Raw genomic sequence first — 14,383 nt, 5'->3', positions numbered from 1 at the left:
CAAAAAGCAGCTCCTTTAATATCAGTAACTTTTCTATACATGAATAATTTCCCTTGACTTGTCTCAGATTTTTTAAAAAAAAAGGTCTTCACATGAGGCTGAGTGCAGGAGGAATCTCTGAAAGGGGGAGCAACAAAGAATAAGTCCCTCCTCAAGATAAACAGACATGCAGCAGAACACATATATGGTGCAGAAAGAAAAAGCAGGTGTTCAAATTGAACAGAGAATTCCTTATGACCAAATAATTCACAAACTGTCTGAGATTTTGACCAGTAAATCTCACAATTTTTCAGAGTTGAGTCTCTCTTTTTCAAAGCCTTGGCTGTTGTTTATTAAGTGAAAGAAGTGAGCGCCCTCTTTTGGAAAGGGCAGGGACTGTATCTCTGCGTCTGCGTATGAATGATTCACCAGAGACTTGCAAAGAGAATGGGTTGCCGTAGCAACAGCAGATAGTAAAAGTGCAACCTCTTGAGTACGACCCTACACAGATATGTTTAATTGTGTAAGGCCTACTCTCGTCCTCATGTGGCAAAAGAGAAGCCGGAAGGGATGAAACAGAAGGCAGGATTTAGTTATATTTTTATTAATTTATTTTTAATTTCAAGTTTGTCTTAGCAAAATGTGTCACTGCATTAACATAAAACTCCCTATATACATTTAACAAGGTCTGTTATGATTAGGTTGATACGTGGGTGGGATTACATCTGTCAGGGATAAAATATCTCTTCCTTTAAACCTTGGTTTTAACAGTCTCTTTCCCGCAAGCCTCAGAAAAAGTGAAATCAATAGATCTAAGAAAACAAGTCAATTAATTGATTTGTTGAACAGCAGAAAAGTAATCTGCAACTTTTTTCATAATCAGGCACCAAAACTCCATCAAACAGCTCGCTACTGTAAGTATTTGCTCCTTTTGTTTGTTTTACATTTTGGGGTTCTGGACTGTTTAAAAGGCAAAATATGACATTTAAAGGCATCACTGTGGACTCTGAGAGAAAAATAATGAACACGTTTGGCTATTGTATGACATTTCATCAGCCAGGGAGGTCATCAATTAATTAATAAAACAACTGGCAGATCAAAAGGATATTATAAAATAACCATTAGTCGTATCTGCAGAAATCAATTACTTTTGTGAACCTGCTTTGCCACGGGCAGCTTTGGAAAACGGGGTTGGATGTGTACAATGTGTTTTTTGTAGAGAAAAAAGGATTTCGCAAAATATCGTATGCTCTTTGTAGCCCAACACTTCTGTATTACAGAATGTTTTCACAGCCCTCTAATAACCGTGTCCCAGCAGTAAGGCCACGGCAGTGCTCAATGTGTATAATTGCAGTAAGTGAAACAGTTTTTTTCTTACAACTAACAATGTATAAAATATAAATCCTGACTCCTGCGCCCAAAAAAAAAAAAAAAAATTACTACTTTTATCGCCATTTTAGTTTAATTACATTTATGTTAATGACGCATATTTACTGCTCTCTGTTGGCCTGGGGCAACACATCTAATTACATTTTACTTTCTGGCATCTTGTAATGTATTTTAATATATAATCAGTCAATGTAGCTACACACAGGGGGTGGTGGACACAATATTATGAACACCTACTGACTGCGGCCATAATGCTGTCTCATGCAAGAGCTGTGCAATTAGTCCAGCTTGTAGAGGGTTTGCAATTAAAATTTTCAATATAGATGCAATAAATTATAAATATGATACAAAGGGAACCACGTATCAGATACTTATTGCTACTATTATTCATATATGCAGCCCTACGGAACACCACAAACTGCAGTCTAAGAAAGTTGAATCTCTGTGATGCACTGTCAACGAAAACCATGTTTTTTTTAAACTTTACAACTTACTCTGTTTTCATATTTAAGCTTGTTGTCAAATGGTTCATGTTTACAAATAATTTTTTAAAAAATGAAATAATACATAAGATTTCTGTAAAGAATATGACAAATATATTGATAAACTGTCTTCAGATTGGTGGTATAAAACACAGTGCAGCACTAGGTAATGTCTTTTTGTTTTTGAAAAGCAGAGATTTGCTTTTATAGAGAGCCATCTGAAATGTTGTGAGCCAAAGTTAAGATCCACTCCAAATGTCAACACCTGTGGGGAGAAACCTGGGAGGGAATATAAGTAAATAAGATAAGAAGAAATAGTATCGATCCCTGGTGGGAAATTGGATTGTTGCAGCAATAAAAGCAATTTGACTTTAAAAGAGAGAAATAGAAAACGGGATATTAAGATAAAATCGAGTATGAAAGAGGCAATAAAGTGGCACTAACATTTCAAACAATCAATAGAATAAACATGAATAATGGTTTTGTGTAAGAAATCATCATGCTGACAATTTGTGTATGTTCACTGGGCCGTGTGGTTTTGCCATGCCGGGCAATCCAAAGTAAATTTAATATTTGTAGGTTTTCTTGGTTTGTTTGCGTTTGTACAGATTTGTTTCTTATCAAACTGATATTGAACAGTTCTGATCTATGTCTGCTTATCTGCTCTGAAGGCATTAGTCAAGTCAGTGTGCAGCAACAGTGAGCTCTCTTAAGCATTCTGAAGTCTAAAGGACAAACTCTCTGCAAAACTGCACCTTTGTTCTTCGTCCACACGACGTTAAAGTGCTGCTAAGTCAAATCTGCTGGTGTATCAGTGGTTCATTTATATAGTAGCTGAGATGTTGAGCGAAAGTGACGCGAAGAAAGAACACCTTTTTTTAGCTAAGCAGCAGAGTTAGTCCATGTTTGCTATATGTGCAGACCAAATGCTTGAGTTTAAAAATCTCTTCACATTAAACACATGTAAGGAACTAAACAAGTTTGTCAGATTGTAAATCACATTTTTTTCCCTATTAATTCAATGTATATTATAGTGGCTTACAAGAACAAATGAATTCTTAAAAGTTGTTGACCAAAACAGTAACAGTTTGTGATTCAGTTAAATCTAATCTAAATAATTAAAACAGTGTACTATTAATAAATCTTGCCATGACAGGATGCTTTGCTTTTTAGGTAAACAAGTACTCAAGCTATAACTGATGCAATGCTGAGAAGGTTAAGATCTGTACCTTTTCAGTGAAACAAAAAGAAAAGACAAAATTTAGAAATGTCTCGTTGGTGTAATCTTGATCTTGTTCTAGGCACATGGGTGCTCTTCCTTGTCGTGCATTTTTGCTTTTGTGTGCGTACATGCAGTGGTCACCTTATAAGTTCAGAGACTTTACACTATTAAACGTTTATTGAGTATTTTTAAAATTTGTCTCATATTTTAAGATGCATCTGAGTTACTAAAATTCTAAATTGTCCATTTAGCCTATAAGTGATGCATTCACAGAGCTGAAAACTAACATGACAGTACATTTTACCAAAAAAAAAAAAAAAGGTATTAATACCTGTATCAATATAGGTGATTTTGATCCTGGTAATATTTAGTATCAGATCTGAAGTGCATACCATTAGTCAATGTGATTTAACAGAAAAGTAATTAGCAACTTTTTTATAATCAATTAATCATTTCAGGTAGTTTTTAAGCATAAAAATGAAAAATTCCTAATTCCCCTGGTCAACATATCAAATATATTAATAAAAAGCATCACTCCCTCACATTTTTTTTCTGGCATAATTGGGTGAAAATGAATGAAACGATTAATTTATCATAAATCTAGAGGCCAAAACACCGTTACAGTGGTATATAAAATAAATACCTGCATTAAATACAATGTCAGTTTTGTCAAGTTGACATTGTTGGGTCAGTTTTGAGGCTCACGCCGGCGCTGTCCGTTACCTGCAGTGCTGAAACTGATGAATTAACCTCGTGTCCTATTTTGTCATTTGCACAGTGTGGTGCGTTGATAACGTTACATTTTAATACTGAAAAAGAGAGCTCAAACTTAAATCACCTCAAACAAGTGGAAAAGCTTGTTGGAGCCAAAAGTACCAGTTTCCCTCGCCGGCTCACTCCAGTCAGAGCGTGGTGTTGCGTTTTCTCGCCGCTCTCAGTTACCCGAATTCTTCAATCCCCGGTAGGTACATTTCTTACGCTCGCCGAGCTGTTAAAGGTTAAAATACGTCGTGGGCGTAGCGGCTCCTTGTAATGGCGACCGTGCCGTAGATGTGCCTAGGTTAGTGAAAATGAAGCGAAGAAGAAGTTATTTCTTTTAAGTAAAACGCCGAGGTTCCCCGGAGGAGGACTTTGCGTCTATAACGGTCATCTTCATAAGTGGTAAACTTAGCTGTACTTTTGAACTTTTGCGCCCCCGAAATGATGAAGCTCAAGTCAAACCAAACCCGGACGTACGACGGGGATGGCTACAAGAAGCGGGCCGCCTGTCTGTGCTTCAGGAGTGAGACCGAGGAGGAGGTGAGTCCGGGGATGTTGCCGTCTGGAGGGCCAAGCTAGCGTTAGCAGCCGTAGGTGCGTTCAGTGTCTCTGTCTGTAAATCGATATATTATCAACATAGCTGTTGCTTTATGCCAGCTGGAAATGATGACTCACTCTTTTCTTAGCTTTTCGTGTTGTCTTCCGAGGGTTTGCATTAAACGTTAGTTTTCAGCCCGTACATAGCCAGGTGTTATGTAAGCCTCTTTAGCTGTGCAGATTGCAGCCGCTGGTTTTTATACCCTGCGTTACTTGGAGCCAACCTGTTAGCTGCATGCTAATGCTAACGTTAGCATGCTAACTAGCCGTGCTGCTACTGCTGCTGTGGGCAGCCGGCTCTCGGCCAGCGACCACAGCCTACAGTACTGGCTGTGTTGAGTGGTCACTTTATCACTGTGAGACGTCGGCTCGATAAAATTCAATGTTTAGTATTGAAGTGACAGTCTAATCCATTTATCTGCTGGCGTTACGGATAATTTGGCGAGCTAAGTAACGCTAAGTGTCTAGTGTTAGCGGTAATGCAACTAGTATTACTAGCCAAACATTGGACTGATTTGTAGCTGTTAGCTTGGTAACCTCAACCAAAAGATAACCCTGGTATTAATACCCGTTTTAGCTGAAAGTACATTCCTGCAATTTCACCACGTAGCTTGTTAACGTAGCTGTCAGTGCACTGCTCGCTACCTTCGAGCCACCTCCAACGAAAACCACTGAAATTAGCCTGCAGGAGGTTATTTGAGAGCATAAGTGATTTAAGAAGCTGGTATGCAGTCAACAGCAAAGCACAAAGATGTCATTGTCGTTGTAAACATTTTACTAGGGGGACAGCTGAGATGAGACATAACCAATTCCTCATTCTGGTGAAAGTAAAGGCCAGATTGTGAACAACATGGGTTGTTGATTACAGGAAACGCAGGAAAGCTGGAAACTTTTACCAGGGACTTTAGTTCACCTGATCGGCACTCAGCCAAGCCCCAGCTGCTCTGCAGCTGATTGTCAACACCCAGAACTTACCATACTTGTTCTAGTGATTCATACTGTAGTTATTGGGGGAAAATATTGTGAAGGTAGTTTAACTGCATTCACACGATATCCAGCTGGATCACTGCAGTGGCAGTGTTGACATTTTTCAGTGTTGTGGTTGACACACTTACTGAATATCTTGCTCAAGTGGTAATAGTTATGTAATATGAACTTGATATTTACAAGAAACATTTAGTTAGATGGTATTGCCTAACCAATCTTGAATGGGATACATTGCAGGTGTTGTTGGTGAGCAGTAGTCGACATCCTGATAAGTGGATAGTTCCTGGAGGGGGGATGGAGCCTGAGGAGGAGCCCAATGTTGCTGCAGCTCGAGAAGTGTGTGAAGAGGTTGGTTCTGTAATTATATTTTCATGATTATTATATCTTAATAAAGCCTATTTTGTGGGTTCTTTTTTACCTTCTATCTAACGGAGGTTGTCATTTAAGGAGCTCTATGTAGACTGTGTACTTGCAAACTTTGCTTGACACTATCTGAAACATGGGTGTGAAAGATGCCTTTCTAGACACCATCCATAGCCAGGAATATTGTTCTGAGAATGGACTTCCATTTGTAGCGTGGCAAATTAGTGCGAGTGTAGGCTCATAAGATGTATTGTATTACATTTCTAGTAAATCATGTCTGTATTTAACACTGGGCCTAATACCTTGTTCTCAAAATCCATTTTGTCAATGCAGTCATCCTGTTTGCATGGACAGAGAGAGCCTAGCAACGTGTAAGCTGGACCGTAGCATCATGTTACAAAGCAGTGTTTAGGTGTCAAAGGAGGTCACTCTGAGATTGGACATTGGCTGCCCAGTAGTTGCACTGCAGTACTATAGCTTTTTACAAATTTGACAGATGAAGAAGGACAATCAACTTTCATGGTTTCTAAGTTTCTGACAGGTCTATTTTTACAACAGCAGTCTCATTACAGAGGCATTTCAGCGAACATAAAATTGTGTATTTGTTGGTGTGTTAGGTAGCAATTAGTAAACAGTTGTGAAGCTCACTGGAAATCAATATCCTGCTTAAACCACCTACATCATCTCTTAAATGAGGTGTTCTTCCAGTGCTGTTCATCCCTTAACATTTTGATCAGAATGGACAGAGAGCATCAAAGACACTGAATCTCACCCAGCTGTCAGCTTTTGGTGGGCCACTGACCATATAAAGCCTATTCTCTGTATGTGATCCATCACACTGATGGATGTTGATATCATCTCTTATCCTGGCTCCGTGATACTTGGTGGCTGTGGTGGTGGTGGACGCTGAGGCTTGCCAGCACATTTCCACAGGGTCAAAAGCAATGTCACATCAGTGCTGAGGTTTGTTAAAAGTGCTAAAAGGCTATATTCAGAAAACATTGTGCTGACTTTGAGTGGCGCTCAATACATCACCACGTACTCTGGCGTTCTAAGCCTCTTATTGGGCGGTGGTGTAACAGGACATATCCTAATCCTGGTGAGCTTATTCTGATGACCATATGAGCGGTGAGTGATTGCTTATGCTTATTGGTTTGGAGCCTTGCCAGGTATGACAGTGAAGACGCAGTAGTCAGGAGCAGGCCAAAGGTTACCAAGGGTTCCTTTGTCTTATTTAACTGTTTTCTACCACAGCTTCTCCTTGTGTCCTAGTGATACATCCCAACCCTCCACCATGAAGACACAGGACAGCATTGCATAACTTGAAATGCAGCCTCAGTGCTGTACATCCTCTACCCGGGTGATGCCCAGTCTTCAGTTACACAAATGCCTGAGCTGCTAGACATTTTCCATCTCATAAAAACATACAGGTTGACTTTTGGCCTATTACTTAATCCCTGGCACATCTTTGGGGTTTCTAGTGGTGGGCCTGTTCTTTTCTATCTAGTTAAAGGCCTGAGAAGTGCAACACTGAGTCCATGGTACAGTACGTGGAGTCAACATTTATTTATAGACTGAAACTGGAACCTGAAGAAGAAGCTGCAGAGATGTCAGCAAGTGGCCTGGCTCTGGATTTCAACCTAACCTACTACTCACCTCTGGGAGTTAAGATATTGGAGATAGTTTTTATTAGAATGGGCGAAAAGGTAACAGGCACTGAGACATATTCAAGTTATCTTCTCTGAAGGAAAGGTTGTGACATTTGTATGGCCTTGGTTTTAGGATTGTGAGAAGGGTAAAAAAAAAAACCTAACAGCACAGGGGATATTCTATTGTTTGTTTCTGACCTTTTTACATGATTTTGCTTGACAATCAAAGGATTTTGTAAGAGAGGCTGTCAATATGTGACAGCAATAGTGGAACAAAGATGTTTAATGTGTTCTTCAGCTGTGTAATTCAGAGCTTCCACACGAAGTCGATGAATCAATCAACAGAAAATTATTCGCCAATTACTTCAGTAAATGAGTTGTTGGTAGTTATTGTTAAAGGCTCCAGCCTCACAAATGTGACAATTTGCTGCCTGTTTATATAAAATTTGAAGTTTGAATGTATTTGCGTCATTGTGTCTTTGTCAGACAAAGCAAGACATCTGAGAAGTGGTCTCCTGAAGATTGTTGTTCACTATTTTATGATGTCTTATAAACTAAACAATTACTGTATTAATCACAAATGTTTTAAATAATGTTAAATAACGTAAACAATCATTAGGTCTCACTTTGTAGTTTATAATGTAATGACATTTGTAGTTTGAGTTGTTTGGTTATCAAAGTTTAAAAACCTGATTTTCAACAAATTCCTTGAGAATCTTTACCCTTTTTATCAATAATTTAGACAGTCAAAGTCCTTTGTAACTAATTTGGCTACGCTAGACCACATTGCAATAAAGTGTGATATTAATTAAAGAATCCTGACACGCAGAACATGATCTCAGTCTTTGTATATGTTGCACTTGTGGGTTGTTTGGAGAACTGAACAACAACCCAGGAATACAAAGGAGCAAATTTGCAGAGGTAAACACAATCTTATGATGTAATGTAATCCACTGCTGCACAAACACAAACTACAGTTTCAAAATTACCATATAAATTTGATCAAATAAGCACCTTGTTGAAACTATCTCAACAATACACTGACATTCAAAGATATAGTGTTTATTGTTAGGCTATTAGAGTGAATGCATTACATTGTACAAGTGTTTTCTCTCTGTCACTTCATATTTATGAAAAGCACGTAATTGCCTGTTCGGACTGTGGAAGTATTTGATCACCATTTTATGATGTTATTCCTTTTTTCAGGCCGGTGTGAAGGGGACTTTAGGTCGCTTAGTTGGAGTATTTGAGGTGAGCTGCCGTCTGCTTGCGGTAGACTTTATTTATCTTCAAATGTCAACAAACTGTTTGCTGTGTTTGTGACTGAGAAGTGAAAATATGCAAATTTTAACTCTCCCACAGAACCAGGAGAGGAAACACAGAACATATGTGTATGTTCTTATCGTAACAGAGGTGCTGGAGGACTGGGAGGACTCGGTCAACATTGGTAAAGCTCTGTTTGTTTACTTGTCAAAATAAGGATCGTACGGACAAAGTTCTCAGGCAGTCACATGTTGGACTGTAGCTTTATTTTCTTCACAGGCCTTAGCGATATTACCGTTCCAGGATTTTAGTGTATGTTTGCTGGGGGAGATTATAACACCAGCTTTGTTCCTGCCCTTGTGATTTTTCACATCAGCTCTGTGTACAGTACTGATAATGAGTCAAAACCTATGCTAAAACAATGCTTTTTTTCATGTGTCGCTTCTCGTGTTAACTTTTCTCTACAATGCTTTCTTGTTCTGTCTACAGGGAGAAAAAGGGAATGGTTTAAAATAGACGATGCCATACAAGTGTTGCAGTGTCACAAGCCTGTGCAAGCCACCTACTTCGAGGCTCTCCAGGAGAGTTGCCTGACCAGTAACGGAACACCATTGGTGGCCACGATAGGTGGGGACCTCTCCCCTACCTACAGCATCAATCAGAGCTCCGTCTCGGGTATCAGATAACTAAAACCATAACTCTGACACCCCCAGGAGCTTTCGCCACCACTTGCGCTCTTACTTGTGTCATTTCTCTTCTCTTCTCTTCTCTTCTCTTCTCTTCTCTTCTCTTCTCTTCTCTTCTCTTTCTCCTTCTCGCTCTTCTTTCTCTTTTTTTGTCTCAATTACATGGTTTGCCTTGCCAACTCCTTTGTGCCAGAACCGTGGCACAGACTTGATGACAAGTGTTGGGTGAATAGTCTGAAACACTTTGTAAATGTAAATGTAATTTTTGACCCCTCTTTTTTTCTTTTTACTGACAACTGCATGAAGTGTCCCCTCGTCCCCTCATTCCCCTTCCTAAACGCGCCCTTAGCGTGGTGTTTATTGAATGCAAGAACTACTTTTTACTGTTGTAATGTAAAAGTGTATACTTAGTGCTTAAGCTGAAGGCTTTTGGTGGTCTTTTTAACGTTTCCTCCATTTTTTTTGTTTATTTTTCTGTGAATGAATGTGCCCATTAGTGTACTCCCTTCCCTGTTGTAAGGATAGGAAATATTGTCTGTATCTGAATGAACACAATTGTTGGAAGTGACTTGTCTTGCATGAGCACTGTTATGTTGTGTCTCACTCACTCGAGTGACCTGATGCTGACTGTGCAACAGACATTTGGTAAGGTCTTTGGCTTTTCTTCATTTTTCTCCTTACTGTAGTTGTTGATGTCTTTTTAATCAGAAGGATACGGCCCCTAAGTAGTCTTTCAATTTCAGTAGTCTTTCAATTTCAAGTGTCAACTGTGTTTCTCTTATTTGGGAAGCTAGCCAAGCACTACAGGTTTCACTCTCAGACAAAGCAAATACAGAATACTGTACAGAGAGTGAAAGAATGTCAACATACAATGTAAAATGAACCACCTTTTCCTCAGTGTCTTTACCTCCTTTTAATCCCTCTTTGTTTTCTTTTCTTTTTTTTTTTTTAAACTGCTTTCTTGTGACTGACTACAAAGTCTTCCTCCACATACTGAGAGGGTAGAAGTAGTAGACTTCAGAATCATGCATTTGTAATTTCAAAATGCAGCACATATCACTTAAGTTATTAAAACCCATTTCCATATTTTACTCCTCACATTCAGTTTGGTTAAAAGCAATTGTTTACATTGTGTTCGTAATATAGCACAGGTGACTTTAGCGGGCACTTTTCATTATGGTCATGATCTTTTTTTTTTTTTTTTTTTAACCCTTCGTTCTTTAGTATTTAATCTGCATCCCCAAAAACACTCAGAACACCTGCTTGACATTGAAAGTAATGGATCTATAATGCTGTCTTTGGCAAGATGCAGAACAAACAAGCCTTGTACAGTTTGAGACCTCGTTTTTAACATGTAAAATGCTTTTGGATACTAGTTTTATTTTCTTTTTTTTGTTTGTTTTATTTTTCTTTCTCTCTCTAACGTCTGGCAAAAGTCTCTTTAGCTGAGCTGCGTCACTTGGCCTCGATGTGGCGTGAGGCAGCTGGCTCAATACTGTGAAACTGGAGGCGCTGTAGATAGCATGTAAGAGGTTTTTATTGTAAATTGTTTATTTCTGTATAGATCAAAGGTGAGAGTACAAATGACAAAACACCTCTTACACATCTGTGAGTGCTACATGTCATTTCAACTAAGGCTGGAATAACTGATTGAACTTGTCGCGCTGGCTTTGAAGCTGTTGGGAATTTTTCTCCTGAGATAGAATACAGTACATCTGAGGCTAAAGAACAAGGAATGTGGCCGTGGTTGTGGGTGAGGTTAAAGAGCCTATTTATAATAGAATATCCTTAAATCCTTTTTTTGTTTTTTTGTTTTTTTTAGACCAAAACTAATTTGTAGCGGTAAGGGACTCCTGTTTTTTTTTCATCTATGGTGAAACTGTAAAGTGAAGTACAACTGTAATCTGAGTTTCTAAACCACTACTTTGTTAAGAAATTAGCAAGCCTGGAATCTTTTCAAGCTAGCAGCCGTGCCACTTGCTCTAGTCAGCGCGGTTTCCCATGGAGGGTTTCTTACAGCGGTCCGTTCCAGAAGCTCGGAAATATTACTGAGTGCTTTGGCTGTATTTAAACTTGTAATAACTTTTAGGTGCGTTGGGAAAAAGCTGCCAGCATAAAACTGGCAACTGTTTTTAATTTAAAAAGGGCTCATATGTTTGCAAAATGTTGCCTAGTTCCGCCAATACCAATATTCGCATTTCTGTCTGCGTCCACCAGATGAGTTTAAGGCAACGTTGTGCTCTCTTTTTAGTTCTCCTCCAGCTCTTGAGGGAAATTTCTGCTTGTTTCGTCTGTCTTAATGCTTAACTAGCATCAAATTTCATAGCTGATGAAAATACCTTCCTGCCATGGCTGCAAACTACGCTACAAGCGCAGCGAGAGTGAGACGTAGCTAGAGATCCAAAACAAGGAGCTAAAAGATGCTAAATACTGCATACTCAAAAGAAAAACCTCTTTTGCTTACAAGAAATCATGTAAACCATGATTATAGCCACTGTGTACACCTAAATTAGTAAATTCTTTACTTGATTGATTAAATTGAATTAAATTTTGAGCACCTCATCTCTTGCACCTTTACTAAAGATAAATAGGATTTGCCATATTATGGGAGAGTTTAAGATTTCATACGAATGATTTCAGTTCGGTTACATTGGTAAAGACTTCTGTGTATTGTGGCTGGAAACTTTTTTTAAATTCTTAGTTAAAATTGAGAGTGTACTGTCGAATGCAGCAGTGGTGACATACCAATCTATAAATATACACAGAAAACTCCCTCATCATGGTTCACAAACTGATAAGAAACCCTTGATGGGAACTGACGCTGAGAACTGAATGCTAGTGGAACAGAGTTTCTCTGGAAGGAGGAGGACGGTTTCTTTCGGTGACAGCAGTGGTCGTGGAGTAGTGGTGACTTGCTTCTTTTCTCCCATTTATATTTTTTACGCTGGGCATCAGTGTCCCAGCAAATCCAGCTTTAGACAAAAGCTCCTGATGTTGGTCTGTGATAATGAAACATTTTCTGGATGCCAGTATGGGTGAGCACACAGTCTAAAGTCTCCTCCAGTTACAGACTTTGAACTGGTTTTACTGCTGTGTATCAAGAAGGTGCGGCAGCCAAAGTCTGTCTTTACGATGCCCGAACTGGCACTTGACATGAGATTTTGTGTTGATTAGACCTTTCTGTCTTCATCTAAAGGTGCAATTAAATGTTAATGGGATGAACCTGTACATTGCGGACTAGCAAAAAAAAAAGAAAAACCCCAGAGTAATTGGCGATGATTGAATTTGCTCTCTGTAGTTTGATGTGGGTGGCAGGTACTGTCAAAATGAATGTGAGGAGGTTTTCCACAAGTAACAGCCAGTGACTTAATTATTGATGACCACTTGTTCTTTATCCATATTTTTTTTCTGTTTGTTCTTTAATCTGTTGTGTTATTGACAAGCTAATGTCTTGTATATAGCTAACACAGCACCCTTACAGCCAGAGGACGCACTTTGGCTTTGGTCAATAAGAATTCGTCTCCTTTCTAAAAAAAACAAACAAACAAAAAACCCCTTCTTACTAAAATTCAGGCAGTTCCTGTCATAGAGTTTAGGCTAAAGTACAGGAGCAAATTTATGAAGTAACTGTTTCCACATAATGACACTGGAGTTCATGTGGAGTTAACACTTCTTCCTGGACAGTTTTTACGAATGAAATTGGCTCTTTTTGTTTGACATTGAAGCTTTTTTTTTTTAAATTTGGGCAAAGCGGGATGTGTTCTTAAAACAACTGGAGCTTCAAAGAAAGTCACTTCTTCAATTTACCAAAGTTGATTGTGTCAGTTAGCTGGCCCCATCTTGTGGCCAAAGCAAAAGAATCAAAAGCACATCACTTAGCAGCTGAGGATTGTAACATTCAGTTTTGTTTAGCGTGATGTTCAAACTATTTTATCAGCCAAATGACAGAAAAAATAAAATAAAATACACATCGATTTAAAAAGACAGTCCCCTCTCTCAAAAAAAAAAACATTACAATTGAATAACAAACTAAATGTGTGTACTTCTAGCCGTTGACCTCAGCCTTGAAGTTACATCCTTGTTGTAATTGTGTTCTCCAAGGTAAATGTGTCACTGGAATATTCTTCCTCCTCTCTTTTGTCATTTGGGACTGTGGAATAAAACCAGTGCGAGAAGACTGAAGATTGTAATATAAATGTGCCAACAAATAAACACCAGTATTTCACATTCAGGTCAGTGTCTTTGTGTTCGTATCAGACACCTGGGCAGCTGTGGCTCAGGTGGTACAACAGTTGTCCTCTTGGATGGTAAGGTTGGTTCGATCCCCGACCTCTCCACAGTCAAAGTGTCCGTGGGACACTGAACCCGAAGTTGCTCCCAACGGCAGGCAGCGCCTTGCATGGCAGCTCTGTTGCCATTGGTGTGTGAATGTGTGTGTGTGAATGGGTGAATGAGAAAACACTGTAAAGCGCTTTGAGTGCCGCTAAGGTAGAAAAGCAGTCCATTACCATTTACACCAATTTGTTCTGTTTGTGTGTTCAGTACTCCATTACAAAACACTACATAACTAATTTTAGATTTATCGATTTATTGAAAACCTGTATCACCCCTGTGAAAAAGTAATTGCCCCCCTAAACCATAACTGCTTAGATCACCCTTAGTTAAACGTTTGCACCATTGAAGAATTTTGGCCCACTCTTCTCTGCAGAATAGTTCTAATTCGGCCACATTAGAGGATTTTCGAACATGAACTGCTCTTTTAGCGTTCAGCCACAGCGTCTCAATTAGATTCAAGTCTGCATTTTGACTCGGCCACTCAAAAACCTTACTTTTGTTTTTGTTTTTTTGAGCCATTCAGAGGTGGACTGGCTTGTGTGCTTTAGGTCATTGTCATGCTGCATTTCCCATATATATAATCATAAAAACTATTTGCTACAGTTTGTCCTTATGCATATTTAAATAAACAAATAACCCTAATTTGGAGTGTGCTGATGAAGGTGTATTGTT

The 14,383-nt window shown here is 38.9% G+C and overlaps 1 protein-coding gene across 1 annotated transcript; it reads left to right on the top strand.

Moving 5' to 3' along the window:
• Positions 1–4,098: 4,098 nt before the first annotated feature.
• nudt3b (nudix (nucleoside diphosphate linked moiety X)-type motif 3b) lies at positions 4,099–13,607 on the top strand. The gene is made up of 5 exons (XM_008279637.1): positions 4,099–4,371; positions 5,653–5,763; positions 8,634–8,678; positions 8,790–8,874; positions 9,180–13,607. The coding sequence occupies exons 1-5, from the start codon at positions 4,273–4,275 to the stop codon at positions 9,374–9,376; spliced, it is 537 nt and encodes a 178-aa protein (XP_008277859.1). The 5' UTR covers positions 4,099–4,272; the 3' UTR covers positions 9,377–13,607.
• Positions 13,608–14,383: the final 776 nt, after the last annotated feature.

Source organism: Stegastes partitus, unplaced genomic scaffold (assembly GCF_000690725.1).
Source record: "Stegastes partitus isolate 25-593 unplaced genomic scaffold, Stegastes_partitus-1.0.2 Scaffold5, whole genome shotgun sequence".
In the NCBI taxonomy this organism is placed as follows: Eukaryota; Metazoa; Chordata; class Actinopteri; family Pomacentridae; genus Stegastes; species Stegastes partitus.
The sequence above is the reverse complement of the archived record's forward strand: the minus strand, read 5'-3'. Positions and strand labels throughout refer to the sequence as shown.

Bases quoted from the DNA above. Each gene is read 5' to 3' on its own strand.
- nudt3b (XM_008279637.1), top strand. From the start codon at position 4,273: ATGATGAAGCTCAAGTCAAACCAAACCCGGACGTACGACGGGGATGGC. The intron at 4,372-5,652 runs GTGAGTCCGGGG...GATACATTGCAG, and splicing joins GGAGTGAGACCGAGGAGGAG to GTGTTGTTGGTGAGCAGTAG. The intron at 8,679-8,789 runs GTGAGCTGCCGT...ACTCTCCCACAG, and splicing joins GCTTAGTTGGAGTATTTGAG to AACCAGGAGAGGAAACACAG.